This window comes from Acipenser ruthenus, chromosome 54, assembly GCF_902713425.1.
Source record: "Acipenser ruthenus chromosome 54, fAciRut3.2 maternal haplotype, whole genome shotgun sequence".
NCBI lineage: Eukaryota > Metazoa > Chordata > Actinopteri > Acipenseriformes > Acipenseridae > Acipenser > Acipenser ruthenus.
In genome coordinates, this window is record NC_081242.1 from 513,646 (window position 1) to 528,352 (window position 14,707).

The window sequence follows — 14,707 nt, forward strand, 5'->3', positions numbered from 1 at the left end:
AATCTGGAGAGAAATGATTACAACACTCTGTAGCTTTCCTACCTCACATTAGTTACTGTGCAATGGAAATGTTTCACATCAGAATTCTACATTCTTTATTTAGCAGACGCCTTTATCCAAGGCGACTTACAGAGACATGGGTGTGTGAACGATGCATCAGCTGCAGAGTCACTTACAACTACGTCTCACCCGAAAGACGGAGCACAAGGAGGTTAAGTGACTTGCTCAGGGGTCACACTGTGAGTCAGTGGCTGAGGTGGGATTTGAACCGGGGATCTCCTGGTTACAAGCCCTTTTCTTTAACCACTGGACCGCACAGCCTCCTATGCTTGTTCTTCATGATAGTTCTATACAATTTTGTGACAGAATCTAAACAAAGCTTCCACAAATTCCAAACTTCCACGTAAATGTAAAAATAAATATAAACAATTAGCTCTGGCGACGTCACCAGTAAATTATGCAAATTAGTACCATGGAAGGTTCGAACTTTCCTTCAGTAATGTGTTCCGAAGGTCAAAGTGTACCTTCAACTCCACCTCCACCTCTGGCTGCAGCCTTATTGAATCATGTAATCATTTATTCAATTCATGGCATTCCCACGTGTTTCGACTGAGAGAAATTTAACCCCCTCTTTGCCTACCCATTATTCCCCACACCAGCACCATACACACATGCCACAGAATACCACAATACAGTTTGCAAAGAAGCAGATTATAAGTTAAATAAATGCATTCACTGTGTGCGACCCTGAGCAAGTCACTGAACCTCCTTGTGCTCCGTCCTATTGGACGGACGAGACATAAAACAAACGAGGTCCTATTGGAAGTGACTCTGCAGCAGCAGCAGTTGATGAAGCATAGTTCACCCCCTAGTCTCGCTTTGGATACAAACGTCTGCTAAATGACTAAATAATAATTATATTTCTCACGCAGTACAGTTTTTTTTTGTTCTTAATTAGGATATTATTTGCATCTAATTTTAACTCTACAGCCAGTTTTTTTTTCACAGTGGTAAGATTTGTATTCTGAGTGTTATTAAGAACCAGAATCAGCTGTGCTTTGGTGTTCTTCAGTGATGCCAGTAACCTCATTCTCTTCTATGCTATCAAAAAACACAAAAACAGCTGATTATTATTTTATTATTTATTTCTTAGCAGACGCCCTTATCCAGGGCGACTTACAGCCGTACACAAAAATACATTTCAAGAATCACAGTACAAGTAATAATACAATTAAGAGCAAGATAAAATACAATGACTTTGGTTCTAGCAAGTACAAGTATGACAAAATACGATTCAATAATACAGCAGATAACAGTGACAGTGATAGTTACATCAGGATATAATTAAATACAAAATACTACAGATTAAACACTTGGCAGATTACAGTACTCTGAAGTACAGGATTAAATGCAGTAATATAGGGGGCAGATAAGAGCAAGTAAAGCGCATTTAAGGAAGAGTGATAAAGTGTCCAGAGGGAAAAACAGAGGAGTTCTACAGGTGCTTTCTGAAGAGGTGATGATGTTTGCACTAAAAAGCTGAACTGTGTCTCAAAGGAGCATATGTCTCCTCGGAGTGTAGCAATAGCTGTGGGTTCTGAAAAGATGTCTACATTTTGTGTTTCCGCAAGGAAGGTACCAACTGGTCTCAACTAAACCATTTGAAATCTCTTGTGAAACATCCCCACACCCCATATTGCGATGGATGAAGAAATCATGTTGCTGGTGGTTACTGAGAACCTGATTCAGAATCTGCGATCTTTATACCTGTACAGCTCAGGCCAAAAGTTTTGCATCACCACCCTATAGAATGAACACATTTTGCTGTGAAACCTGCTGAATGTTATAGCGTATTGAATTACATGCGTGACATTTCGAAATCTAACAGGAAATGCTACTGTACTAGGCCAGTAGTGTGGAGTAGTGGTTAGGGCTCTGGACTCTTGACCGGAGGGTCGTGGGTTCAATCCCAGGTAGGGGGACACTGCTGCTGTACCCTTGAGCAAGGTACTTTACCTAGATTGCTCCAGTAAAAACCCAGCTGTATAAATGGGTAATTGTATGTACAAATAATGTGTAAAAAAATAATGTAATTGTATGTAAAAATAATGTGACATCATGTAACAATTGTAAGTCGCCCTGGATAAGGGCGTCTGCTAAGAAATTAATAATAATAATAACTACTATTATTTTTTTTTCCATATTATTTTGTAGTTTCTCTTTGATTGCACAATGTTAAATAAAAAAGCTTGAAATTATATTTATATAGTTTTTTTTGTTTTTTTTTAAATGATCTCTCAATACTAAAATTCGAAACGATGCTAAAGTTTTGGCTGTAGCTGTAGACATCTAATTTAAGATTTCTCACTACCCTTACCACAAAGAGTTCAAGTCGCTGACGCTCGTTGCCTTTGTGGAGTTCTCAGAATATGACCTCATTACCAATCAGCTAGTTCCTTCTCAAATACAGAGTCTTTATTTTAGGCGTGTTTAAGTTTATAGCTTCTTAAATTCAGGTCATTTAAATTCTGTTGAGCAATTGTGCACTGTGCGAAATAACTGAATCTCAATACAACCACACCCAAACATCCTATTAGCTTTAATAACATTATCACCGGCCCCTCCCTTTAAAGGAGCGCTGACCATCTTTAAAATCCATTCTCTAACCTCTTATTAGCTTTATTAACAGGATCACCGGCCCTTCCCTTTAAAGCAGCGCTGACCATCTTTAAAATCCATTCTCTCACCTCTTATTAGCTTTATTATTGTTATAAGGATTGCGAGGCAGTGTCTGTCTGTCTGTCTGTGTGTCTGTAGCTTTAATGAAACTAAACTCTTTTCAGAATGTAGTAAATTACACAGACTCCAAGAAGAAGGGATTATATTGTAGCGTCAAACTGAACAGGATTGTGGGGCTCTGTCTGTCTGTCTGTCTGCCTGTCTGCAGCTTTAATGAAACTAAACTCTTTTCAGAATGTAGTAAACTAACACAGACATCAAGAAGAAGGGATTATATTGTAGTGTACTGTTTTTAAAAAAAAAAAAAAGTCCCCAAGACTGAAACACAGGCTATACAAAGTAAATCTACAAATAAAAAAATTAAACGTCGCCCTGAAATAAACCCCATTTTGTGTTTTCTTGTTTACAGAGCTTATTGATGGTATACTTCCTCTTTGCAGACTGTCAGCTTTTTTTTGGGGGGGGTGCGGTGGGTGGGGGGACGAAACTGCTGTCTTGTAAAACTCATTTTGAGAATTGGGTGGTTTTAAAGTTCGAATACATCCTGCAATGTCTGTACCCTCCTGTGGCAAAGTGGTTTGTACTGGTGAAATGGTGGTTTATTGATCATCCAAAGTCTGAGGACAACAGTGAAGACATGGAGAGCTGTCAATACACAGTGATGTGTATTGCACAGTTCAGTAAACAACGGGTTGCAAGTCCTGAAATAATAGGCATAGTTATTAAACACACACAAAACACAGACACGGTCACAAGTCCAGCTGTGAGTGATGTAGTGTTTGTGGTTAAATACGAAAGAACATAAGAAAGTTTCCAAACGAGAGGAGGCCCCATTCAGCCCATCTTGCTCGTTTGGTTGTTAGTAGCTTATTGATCCCAGAATCTCATCAAGCAGCTTCTTGAAGGATCCCAGGGTGTCAGCTTCAACAACATTACTGGGGAGTTGATTTTAATCTGTGTACAATGCTGCAGTGTTGTCTGGGTTATGTTTTATTGAGTATAATACAAAGTGTGTATATATATATATATATATATTAAAGCCAAGGGTCACTACTGGTTAACATATTGAATTAGTTTTCCATATACTTCAGGAAATACTGACAAAAATTAAAAAATGTGACATTTGGAAATCTAACATAAAATACTACTGTACTACTATTATGGTTTCCGGAAGACTTCATGCGATATCATTTTGTAGTTTCTTTGATTACATGATGTTAAATAATAAAAAAATATATATCTAAATTATGTTGTGAGGCTTGGGGGTCCAGTGACTCTGCAGCAGCAGCAGCAGCAGCAGTTGATGATGATGCAGAGTTCACCCCCCTAGTCTCTGTAAGTCGCTTTGGATAAAAAGCGTCTGCTAAATGACTTAATAATAATAATAATAATAATAATAATAATAATAATAATAATAATAATAATAATCGGCTATTGGACAGGTCAGACAGATACATTATGTAAAGCATATCCTTAGCATGGTGTGTCTCTGCGGTTTTCCGCACCCTAGACTTGTCATCATTGTTATCAGTGACCTAACTTCTTGTATTTTTCTTAAAGATTTCTCACAGTATGTTTGCAATGCATTGCACGCTTCCTGTGTGATTTTCACATAGTGTCAGCACGTAGTGTTACCACCAAGTTTCCATGAGCTCTCTGTTTAGGTGGGGCAGGATAATGACTTCAGGTCATGTTAAGAAGTTACACACTCAGATAAATTGGAAATGCTACACCCTGGGTGTTTATGAGGCAAACACGCTGCCGGCTTCATAAAGTCGAACTAAGCCTGCTGAATATTGTTCCCTTGTTAACATATTGAATTCCACACCCTCTATATAGAATGAACTCCCACAGCTTCATAGAGTCCAATGAAAGCTGCTGAATAATGTTCCCTTGTTAACATATTGAATTCCACCCCCTCTATATAGAATGAACTCCCTCAGCTTCATAGAGTCCAGTGAAAGCTGCTGAATATTGTTCCCTTGTTAACATATTGAATTGCACACCCTCTATATAGAATGAACTCCCTCAGCTTCATAGAGTCCAATGAAAGCTGCTGAATAATGTTCCCTTGTTAACATATTGAATTCCACACCCTGTATATAGAATGAACTCCCTCAGCTTCATAGAGTCCAATGAAAGCTGCTGAATAATGTTCCCTTGTTAACATATTGAATTCCACACCCTCTATATAGAATGAACTCCCTCAGCTTCATAGAGTCCAATGAAAGCTGCTGAATAATGTTCCCTTGTTAACATATTGAATTGCACACCCTCTATATAGAATGAACTCCCTCAGCTTCATAGAGTCCAGTGAAAGCTGCTGAATAATGTTCCCTTGTTAACATATTGAATTGCACACCCTCTATATAGAATGAACTCCCTCAGCTTCATAGAGTCCAATGAAAGCTGCTGAATAATGTTCCCTTGTTAACATATTGAATTGCACCCCCTCTATATAGAATGAACTCACTCAGCTTCATAGAGTCCAATGAAAGCTGCTGAATAATGTTCCCTTGTTAACATATTGAATTGCACCCCCTCTATATAGAATGAACTCCCTCAGCTTCATAGAGTCCAATGAAAGCTGCTGAATAATGTTCCCTTGTTAACATATTGAATTGCACACCCTCTATATAGAATGAACTCCCTCAGCTTCAGAGTCCAATGAAAGCTGCTGAATAATGTCCCCTTGTTAACATATTGAATTGCACCCCCTCTATATAGAATGAACTCCCTCAGCTTCATAGAGTCCAATGAAAGCTGCTGAATAATGTTCCCTTGTTAACATATTGAATTGCACACCCTCTATATAGAATGAACTCCCTCAGCTTCACAGAGTCCAATGAAAGCTGCTGAATAATGTTCCCTTGTTAACATATTGAATTGCACACCCTCTATATAGAATGAACTCCCTCAGCTTCATAGAGTCCAATGAAAGCTGCTGAATAATGTTCCCTTGTTAACATATTGAATTGCACACCCTCTATATAGAATGAACTCCCTCAGCTTCATAGAGTCCAATGAAAGCTGCTGAATAATGTTCCCTTGTTAACATATTGAATTGCACCCCCTCTATATAGAATGAACTCCCTCAGCTTCATAGAGTCCAATGAAAGCTGCTGAATAATGTTCCCTTGTTAACATATTGAATTGCACCCCCTCTATATAGAATGAACTCCCTCAGCTTCATAGAGTCCAATGAAAGCTGCTGAATAATGTTCCCTTGTTAACATATTGAATTGCACCCCCTCTATATAGAATGAACTCACTCAGCTTCATAGAGTCCAATGAAAGCTGCTGAATAATGTTCCCTTGTTAACATATTGAATTGCACACCCTCTATATAGAATGAACTCCCTCAGCTTCATAGAGTCCAATGAAAGCTGCTGAATAATGTTCCCTTGTTAACATATTGAATTGCACCCCCTCTATATAGAATGAACTCCCTCAGCTTCATAGAGTCCAATGAAAGCTGCTGAATAATGTTCCCTTGTTAACATATTGAATTGCACACCCTCTATATAGAATGAACTCCCTCAGCTTCATAGAGTCCAATGAAAGCTGCTGAATAATGTTCCCTTGTTAACATATTGAATTGCACACCCTCTATATAGAATGAACTCCCTCAGCTTCACAGAGTCCAATGAAAGCTGCTGAATAATGTTCCCTTGTTAACATATTGAATTGCACCCCCTCTATATAGAATGAACTCCCTCAGCTTCATAGAGTCCAATGAAAGCTGCTGAATAATGTTCCCTTGTTAACACATTTAATTCCACACCGCTTTGTAGTTTCCCATATACTTAACGAATAAAACTGACAGGAAAAATGTGACATTTGGAAATCTAACGTGAAATACTCACTGTACTGCTATTACGACTTCCTTCCTGTACACTTTTTATTTGCAATACCATCTTCAATTAAAACATGATGTTAAATAAAAGATTAAATAAAATTCTGTTTATATATAAAATAAATATTGATTGATTGATTGATTGATTGATTGATTGATTGATTGATTGATAAAAGCTTTTGAAATGGCATTTGAAAATTAGCGTTTGTTGTTTTCTTGTGAAAGATATATATTTTTTTTAAATTGTCAAATTACTTTACCGGTCAAATAATTGTTCAATAATAAAAAAAAAAACAAAAAAAAAAAAACAACGAAAATCAATCAAAAAGGTAGAAACAATTGTTTTTATTAAAAACCTAGAGCATTATATACATCACAAATGAAGCCCGTTTCAAATGCTTAGTCTAGCATTAGCTATGCATTATAGATTCATCCACAGCAGCCAAATAATACAAAAAAAAGTTGTTCTCCTAATTATGCTTTTATTTTTTGGAAATTGCGATTCACTCTTTAAAATTTAGGCTACTATTATTTGTTTATTTAGCAGATCATCCACTCGTATCACATGACTAATTAACTATGAGCAAAACGATGCGAAAATACTGTGTAAAAAAAAAACAGCGGTAAACTTTCATCAAGGTAACAATTAGAATACAGCCAACCGCTGTAGGAACGCACCCAAGAACAGGACTCACCCTGTGCTGCAATACCAGTACCTTACAATAGGGGGGGACATTGGGCATTCACCCCCCAAAAATTAATACAAATAACAAATACTGCAAGCATCAAACAACAACAAAAAAACTACTTCAGAACAGAAAAAAATGAGAAATGTATATTAAAACCTTAAAATAACACTAGGGGGTGTGTGTGGCTGAAATGTGTACTCGGAAGCAGCGGAAAGGGTTATCCGCTAGAAACTGTGCTGAGGGCATCAGATGATTCGAGGGCATTTGCCAAACACTCCCACCTTTCACTTCCAGAGCTCGTCAACTCTACAAAACCAACCCACCCTGACCCTAACCCAACCCCCAAACCCAATACCTAACCATTAAGAATCATCCGATGCCCTGAAGACAGTTTCTAGTGGATATTCCTGTGTGCTGCTACTCAGAATGGCCTTTGAGAAGTTTTTAAAATCGGCAGGTACGAAAAAAATGAATTCACAGACGCGGCGATTTCAAAAAGAAGAAACGTTGGCCTTCTCTCGCCTTTACCGCTGAGTACAGCGATTGAACTGTTTTTAAAAGCTGGTTGGAAGAGAATTTTCCACTCACCTCAGGCGCTGGTATTTTTGCTGCTCTGCTGAGGCCATAAAACTGCCAATGAAAATAATATATCTATACGAGTATAAATATCAGCACACCTTTTATTAAACACACAGTTTGCATACCCAGTGTCCAAAAGAGGATATGATATTGCCGATGATGTCTTATTGGAGGCTGACCTCCGCAAAACACCTTCAATCGCCATGAATGTCATTTTTATAAAAAAATGTTAAAAAAAAAGTTCGTAAAACGTTTTGCAAAGACCAAAAAAAAAAAAAAAAAGCCAGCAAGATAATCCGCTCCGCCAGGCTCCGCTCACACCGAAGACGTCAAGCAGAAGCTTCCCTCCGGTGGTGGAAAGACCTCGTCCGCCTCGCTCCCCCCTGGGTGCCCGTTGGCTTGGGGTGGGGAGCTAACCTCCCCTTCCGGAGCTGGGGGCACGACGGCGGCAGGAATCCCATCCGCGATCCCGTTCGGGGCGTCCCCCGGAGGAGAGAGAAGCGGTTGGGTGGCTTCTCCTCCTCCTCCCCCTCCTGTCTTCGTTTCCTGCGCCTTGACGTCCTCTGAGGCACTCGGGGCGAAGAAGGTGGTGAGGGAAGCTCGTTTGTTGGCGGCGTCCACCGCTTTAATGGCGTCCAAATCCTGGATCTCGACCGCTGCCAGGTCGTCTTTCATTGGCACGGGGCCGGCCCAGGCGTCCCCCCCTTTGCTCTTGTTCCCTTTGCCCTTCTTCCGCAGGCTACTGCTGTTGAGGGTCTCCGATCTCATCTTCCTCCTGGAGTTCACCCACATCCCCAGGAAGATGCAGCAGCCCAAACTCAGGACGACGAGCACAACACCGACGATCCACAGCCAATTGCTCTTCTTCTGAGTCTGTGGTGTCGCGGTGCTGGCCCCAGTTGAAGCGCTGGTTTTAGTAGCGGCTGTGGTGATGGCTTCAGGGGAAGGGGTAGCTGCAGGGGAACGGGTAGCTGCAGGGGCATGGGTAGCGATAGGGGTAGGGGTAGGGGTAGGGGTAGGGGTAGGGGTAGCGGTAGCGGGCGCGGTCGCGTCAGGGGGTCCCTGGGTTTCGTCACCCATCCCGATGCTTCCCACGATGGTGGAGTTTTCGGAGGGGGTCGGGTCTTGGGCGGGTCCCAGAGCAGGAGACGCCTCTGTAGTTGCGTTGGATAAAACCGCGCTGGTATGCCCCCTGGTGGTGGTTCCTTCCTCGGTAGTTGTCTCTAGGGCCTTTGTTGTTGTTACTTTTATGGTGGTCCCAGCGGTAGACGCCTCCTTTGTGGTGGATTTAGGGGCAGCCGTAGTGTGGGGTGCAGTCTGGCTCTCTGTGGTGCGGGTCTCTGTAAGGAGGCTACTTGGTTTTACTTCTACTGTGATGGCATTTGCATCAGACGTGATCAACACTGTTTCAGCTATAGCTGTAGGTTTCAGGGATGTTGGTTCATTTAAATATTGATGTTGCGTCTGGTCCTCTGAATCGGTGCTGCTGTTGCTTTTACTCAGGACTACTGGGTTGGGGGAATCAGTGCCCTTGAACTGTGCCTGGGCTAAGCAAACAGACAAGGCCAAAAGCGCGACAAGCCAAACCTGTGTCATTTTTTTTTCTCTCGTTCTTTTGTTTCCGTTGTTTTCCAGCAAAATCTTCCGCCCACCACTTGCCACACAGGAAGTAGTTACACCCACTTCCTGTCCGCTTGAATGTGTTTGAAAAAGAATGCAGACAGGTTTCAAAATTGACGATCTAAAGAAAAGGAAAGAAAAAGCAAGGCAGGTTTTTAATTTGTCCATCTTAAACTATTAGTATTAGTTGCAGTAGCAGTGGTAGTAGTAGCAGTATTTTTTTAAAGGGTACTAAAGCCATACATATTAATTTAAGAGAATGGATTTTAAAGATGGTCAGCGCTCCTTTAAAGGGAGGGGCCGGTGATCATGTTAATAAAGCTAATAAGAGGTGAGAGAATGGATTTTAAAGATGGTGAGCGCTCCTTTAAAGGGAGGGGCCGGTGATCATGTTAATAAAGCTAATAAGAGGTGAGAGAATGGATTTTAAAGATGGTGAGCGCTCTTTTAAAGGGAGGGGCCAGTGATCATGTTAATAAAGCTAATAAGAGGTGAGAGAATGGATTTTAAAGATGGTCAGCGCTCCTTTAAAGGGAGGGGCCGGTGATCATGTTAATAAAGCTAATAAGAGGTGAGAGAATGGATTTTAAAGATGGTCAGCGCTCCTTTAAAGGGAGGGGCCAGCGATCATGTTAATAAAGCTAATAAGAGGTGAGAGAATGGATTTTAAAGATGGTCAGCGCTCCTTTAAAGGGAGGGGCCGGTGATCCTGTTAATAAAGCTAATAAGAGGTGAGAGAATGGATTTTAAAGATGGTCAGCGCTCCTTTAAAGGGAGGGGCCGGTGATCATGTTAATAAAGCTAATAAGAGGTGAGAGAATGGATTTTAAAGACGGTGAGCGCTCCTTTAAAGGGAGGGGCCGGTGATCATGTTAATAAAGCTAATAAGAGGTGAGAGAATGGATTTTAAAGATGGTGAGCGCTCCTTTAAAGGGAGGGGCCAGTGATCATGTTAATAAAGCTAATAAGAGGTGAGAGAATGGATTTTAAAGATGGTCAGCGCTCCTTTAAAGGGAGGGGCCGGTGATCATGTTAATAAAGCTAATAAGAGGTGAGAGAATGGATTTTAAAGATGGTCAGCGCTCCTTTAAAGGGAGGGGCCAGCGATCATGTTAATAAAGCTAATAAGAGGTGAGAGAATGGATTTTAAAGATGGTCAGCGCTCCTTTAAAGGGAGGGGCCGGTGATCCTGTTAATAAAGCTAATAAGAGGTGAGAGAATGGATTTTAAAGATGGTCAGCGCTCCTTTAAAGGGAGGGGCCGGTGATCATGTTAATAAAGCTAATAAGAGGTGAGAGAATGGATTTTAAAGATGGTGAGCGCTCCTTTAAAGGGAGGGGCCGGTGATCATGTTAATAAAGCTAATAAGAGGTGAGAGAATGGATTTTAAAGATGGTGAGCGCTTCTTTAAAGGGAGGGGCCAGTGATCATGTTAATAAAGCTAATAAGAGGTGAGAGAATGGATTTTAAAGATGGTCAGCGCTCCTTTAAAGGGAGGGGCCGGTGATCATGTTAATAAAGCTAATAAGAGGTGAGAGAATGGATTTTAAAGATGGTCAGCGCTCCTTTAAAGGGAGGGGCCAGCGATCATGTTAATAAAGCTAATAAGAGGTGAGAGAATGGATTTTAAAGATGGTCAGCGCTCCTTTAAAGGGAGGGGCCGGTGATCCTGTTAATAAAGCTAATAAGAGGTGAGAGAATGGATTTTAAAGATGGTGAGCGCTCCTTTAAAGGGAGGGGCCGGTGATCCTGTTAATAAAGCTAATAAGAGGTGAGAGAATGGATTTTAAAGACGGTCAGCGCTCCTTTAAAGGGAGGGGCCGGTGATCATGTTAATAAAGCTAATAAGAGGTGAGAGAATGGATTTTAAAGATGGTCAGCGCTCCTTTAAAGGGAGGGGCCGGTGATCCTGTTAATAAAGCTAATAAGAGGTGAGAGAATGGATTTTAAAGATGGTCAGCGCTCCTTTAAAGGGAGGGGCCGGTGATCCTGTTAATAAAGCTAATAAGAGGTGAGAGAATGGATTTTAAAGATGGTCAGCGCTCCTTTAAAGGGAGGGGCCGGTGATAATTTAATGTACAGTAATTAGTTTTTTTATACAGTATATACAGCTCTGAACAAAAGTTTTGCATCACCTAGACTTTTAGAGAAACTACAAAATGACACCAGAAGCCATAATAGCACTACAAAATGTTAGATTTTGAAATGTCACTTTTTTTCAGTTTTTGTCAGTTTTTTGTATCTGGGAAACTACAAAGCGGTCTGCAATTCAATATGTTAACAAGAGAACATTATTCAGCAGCTTTCATTGGATTCTATGAAGCTGAGGGAGTTCATTCTATATAGAGGATGTGCAATTCAATATGTTAACAAGAGAACATTATTCAGCAGCTTTCATTGGATTCTATGAAGCTGAGGGAGTTCATTCTATATAGAGGGGGTGCAATTCAATATGTTAACAAGGGAACATTATTCAGCAGCTTTCATTGGACTCTATGAAGCTGAGGGAGTTCATTCTATATAGAGGGTGTGCAATTCAATATGTTAACAAGGGAACATTATTCAGCAGCTTTCATTGGACTCTATGAAGCTGAGGGAGTTCATTCTATATAGAGGGTGTGCAATTCAATATGTTAACAAGGGAACATTATTCAGCAGCTTTCATTGGACTCTATGAAGCTGAGTGAGTTCATTCTATATAGAGGGTGTGCAATTCAATATGTTAACAAGGGAACATTATTCAGCAGCTTTCAATGGACTCAATGAAGCAACATGTATTCATTCTATAGGGTGATGCTTTTGGCAATAGCTGTCTACAACACTGTACAACTGAACACAAGTTGAATATAATATAAAATAACTATTCAGAAGAAGAATCTGAATCATGTTTTTATTTCACATTATCTACAAGAAAAAAAAAAAAATCACCACAAAACTGACAGGAAACAAGAAGGACCTGAAAACACATTCACAATTTAGGCGTGGTTCACTTCTAAAAATATACCTTACCCTCCTCTCGCCTGCAGGTAAAACAAATACCGAGCAACTTGAGGGACAGAACCCAGCTTACTGTTAAAGTGAAACTACACAGGACTTCTTTAAACAGTAAGCAGTGAGGGTTCCGAAAAAATCTAGCACGATGCGTGCCCCACGTGTTTGAATAACGCACCTGTCATTTTTCTTTTCACTGTTAACATCCTGACAACTTTTTACACTGATAACTTAAGTCTCAGAGCTCTGTCTAGTGCATTTGGGGTTTGAGATCTGTCCTCTAAATCGCTGCAGGAAGAGCGATTTAAAAAATAATAAAAATAAAATAAGTGCTGTTACTGCTGTGTTTGACAATGTGGGCAATTAATAGCGTGACTCTATGAAGCTGAGGGAGTTCATTCTATATAGAGGGTGTGCAATTCAATATGTTAACAAGGGAACATTATTCAGCAGCTTTCATTGGACTCTATGAAGCTGAGGGAGTTCATTCTATATAGAGGGGGTGGAATTCAATATGTTAACAAGGGAACATTATTCAGCAGCTTTCATTGGACTCTATGAAGCTGAGGGAGTTCATTCTATATCATTGGACTCTATAAAGCTGAGTGAGTTCATTCTATATAGAGGATGAGGAGGCAAAACTTTTGGTCATAGCTGTATAAGTATATTATACATTTCTAAAAAAAAATAATAAAATAAACTGAACTGAACACAAACATACAGACTCGGGTTTTTAATTTCTAGTTCGGTGACATTTTTTGGTTGTATAAAAAACACGTCAATGAAAATTCATTCATTTTCTAATTCAAATACAGCATTGATATGGAATCACCACCAGCTTCCCATCCATAATAAATAACCGATAGATATGCAATCAATTCAAATGACGAAATGGCCAAACCGAACAATATGCTGTATCGCAAAGCTTGGGCCTGTGTCATTGGAGCAGATAACTCAATGCCAAGTCCTAATGCATCAAACCCTGCATACAGAAATGCAAAACCAGACTGTAGTGGAATATTTAATGCTCTGTAAACCCCAACACAAGAACCCCATTGAATGGACTGCGTATAGTAAAGCATAGGGAAGCATTGTAAAGCACAGAGAGGTCTGGTAAAGCATAGGGAAGCATTGTAAAGCACAGAGAGGTCTGGTAAAGCATAGGGAAGCATTGTAAAGCACAGAGAGGTCTGGTAAAGCATAGGGAAGCATTGTAAAGCACAGAGAGTTGCAAAAATAAAGTAGCAATCTTGTATAAGGTTTAACAAGGAATTGAACTGCAATAAACCTTTCTAAAACTTTACCATGATGTTTTTGCATCTTTTCCCATAGTTTACCCTGTTTATTAATGTTCTTTAGCATATCTCTCTATGCCATACAATGCTTTCACTGTGCTTTATCACACTTTGCTGTGCTTTTACTATGGAAACTTTTATAAAATAATTAAGTTATTAGTTATAAATAGTTATAAATTCTTACCTCGTCCTAATTCTTCCGCAAAAGAATAATTGAAGTTTTTTTTTTTATTAATTTTTTAAAGGCAGGTCTGATCTGAAAGATGAAAGCTGTGCGTCCTTATCCGTCGAAAGTGTGGTTTAAAACTGACAGAACGAGTCACAGCACGAAGGAGCATGGTGCAATCAAGCTTCCTGTCAGTTTTCTGAAACAAAAAAAATAAAAAAAAACGCCTACAAAACAGGAAGTTAAAAACAAAACCACAGCAAAATGTCCTTCTCAAAGTTTACTGCTTCTGTATCCGCCCTGGTAAAAGTACAGAGAAGATAATGACCCAGCCCCCTTCTCAAAGCACAGTGAAGATAATGAACCAGCCCCCTTCTCAAAGCACAGTGAAGAGAATGAACCAGCCCCCTTCTCAAAGCACAGTGAAGATAATGAACCAGCCCCCTTCTCAAAGCACAGTGAAGATAATGAACCAGCCCCCTTCTCAAAGCACAGTGAAGATAATGAACCAGCCCCCTTCTCAAAGCACAGTGAAGATAATGAACCAGCCCCCTTCTCAAAGCACAGTGAAGATAATGAACCAGCCCCCTTCTCAAAGCACAGTGAAGATAATGAACCAGCCCCCTTCTCAAAGCACAGAGAAGATAATGAACCAGCCCCCTTCTCAAAGCACAGTGAAGATAATGAACCAGCCCCCTTCTCAAAGCACAGAGAAGATAATGAACCAGCCCCCTTCTCAAAGCACAGTGAAGATAATGAACCAGCCCCCTTC

General features: G+C 40.2%; 1 protein-coding gene across 1 annotated transcript; it reads right to left on the reverse strand.

Annotated features, from left to right (window-relative positions):
* Positions 1–6,925: 6,925 nt before the first annotated feature.
* Positions 6,926–14,111, reverse strand: LOC117398107 (mucin-2-like). Its single transcript, XM_033997077.3, has 2 exons — positions 13,954–14,111; positions 6,926–9,604 (listed from the first exon to the last, which is right to left on the reverse strand). The coding sequence occupies exon 2, from the start codon at positions 9,457–9,459 to the stop codon at positions 8,179–8,181; it is 1,281 nt and encodes a 426-aa protein (XP_033852968.3). The 5' UTR covers positions 9,460–9,604; positions 13,954–14,111; the 3' UTR covers positions 6,926–8,178.
* Positions 14,112–14,707: the final 596 nt, after the last annotated feature.

Coding starts and splice junctions, on each gene's coding strand:
- LOC117398107 (XM_033997077.3), bottom strand. CDS start 9,459: ATGACACAGGTTTGGCTTGTCGCGCTTTTGGCCTTGTCTGTTTGCTTA.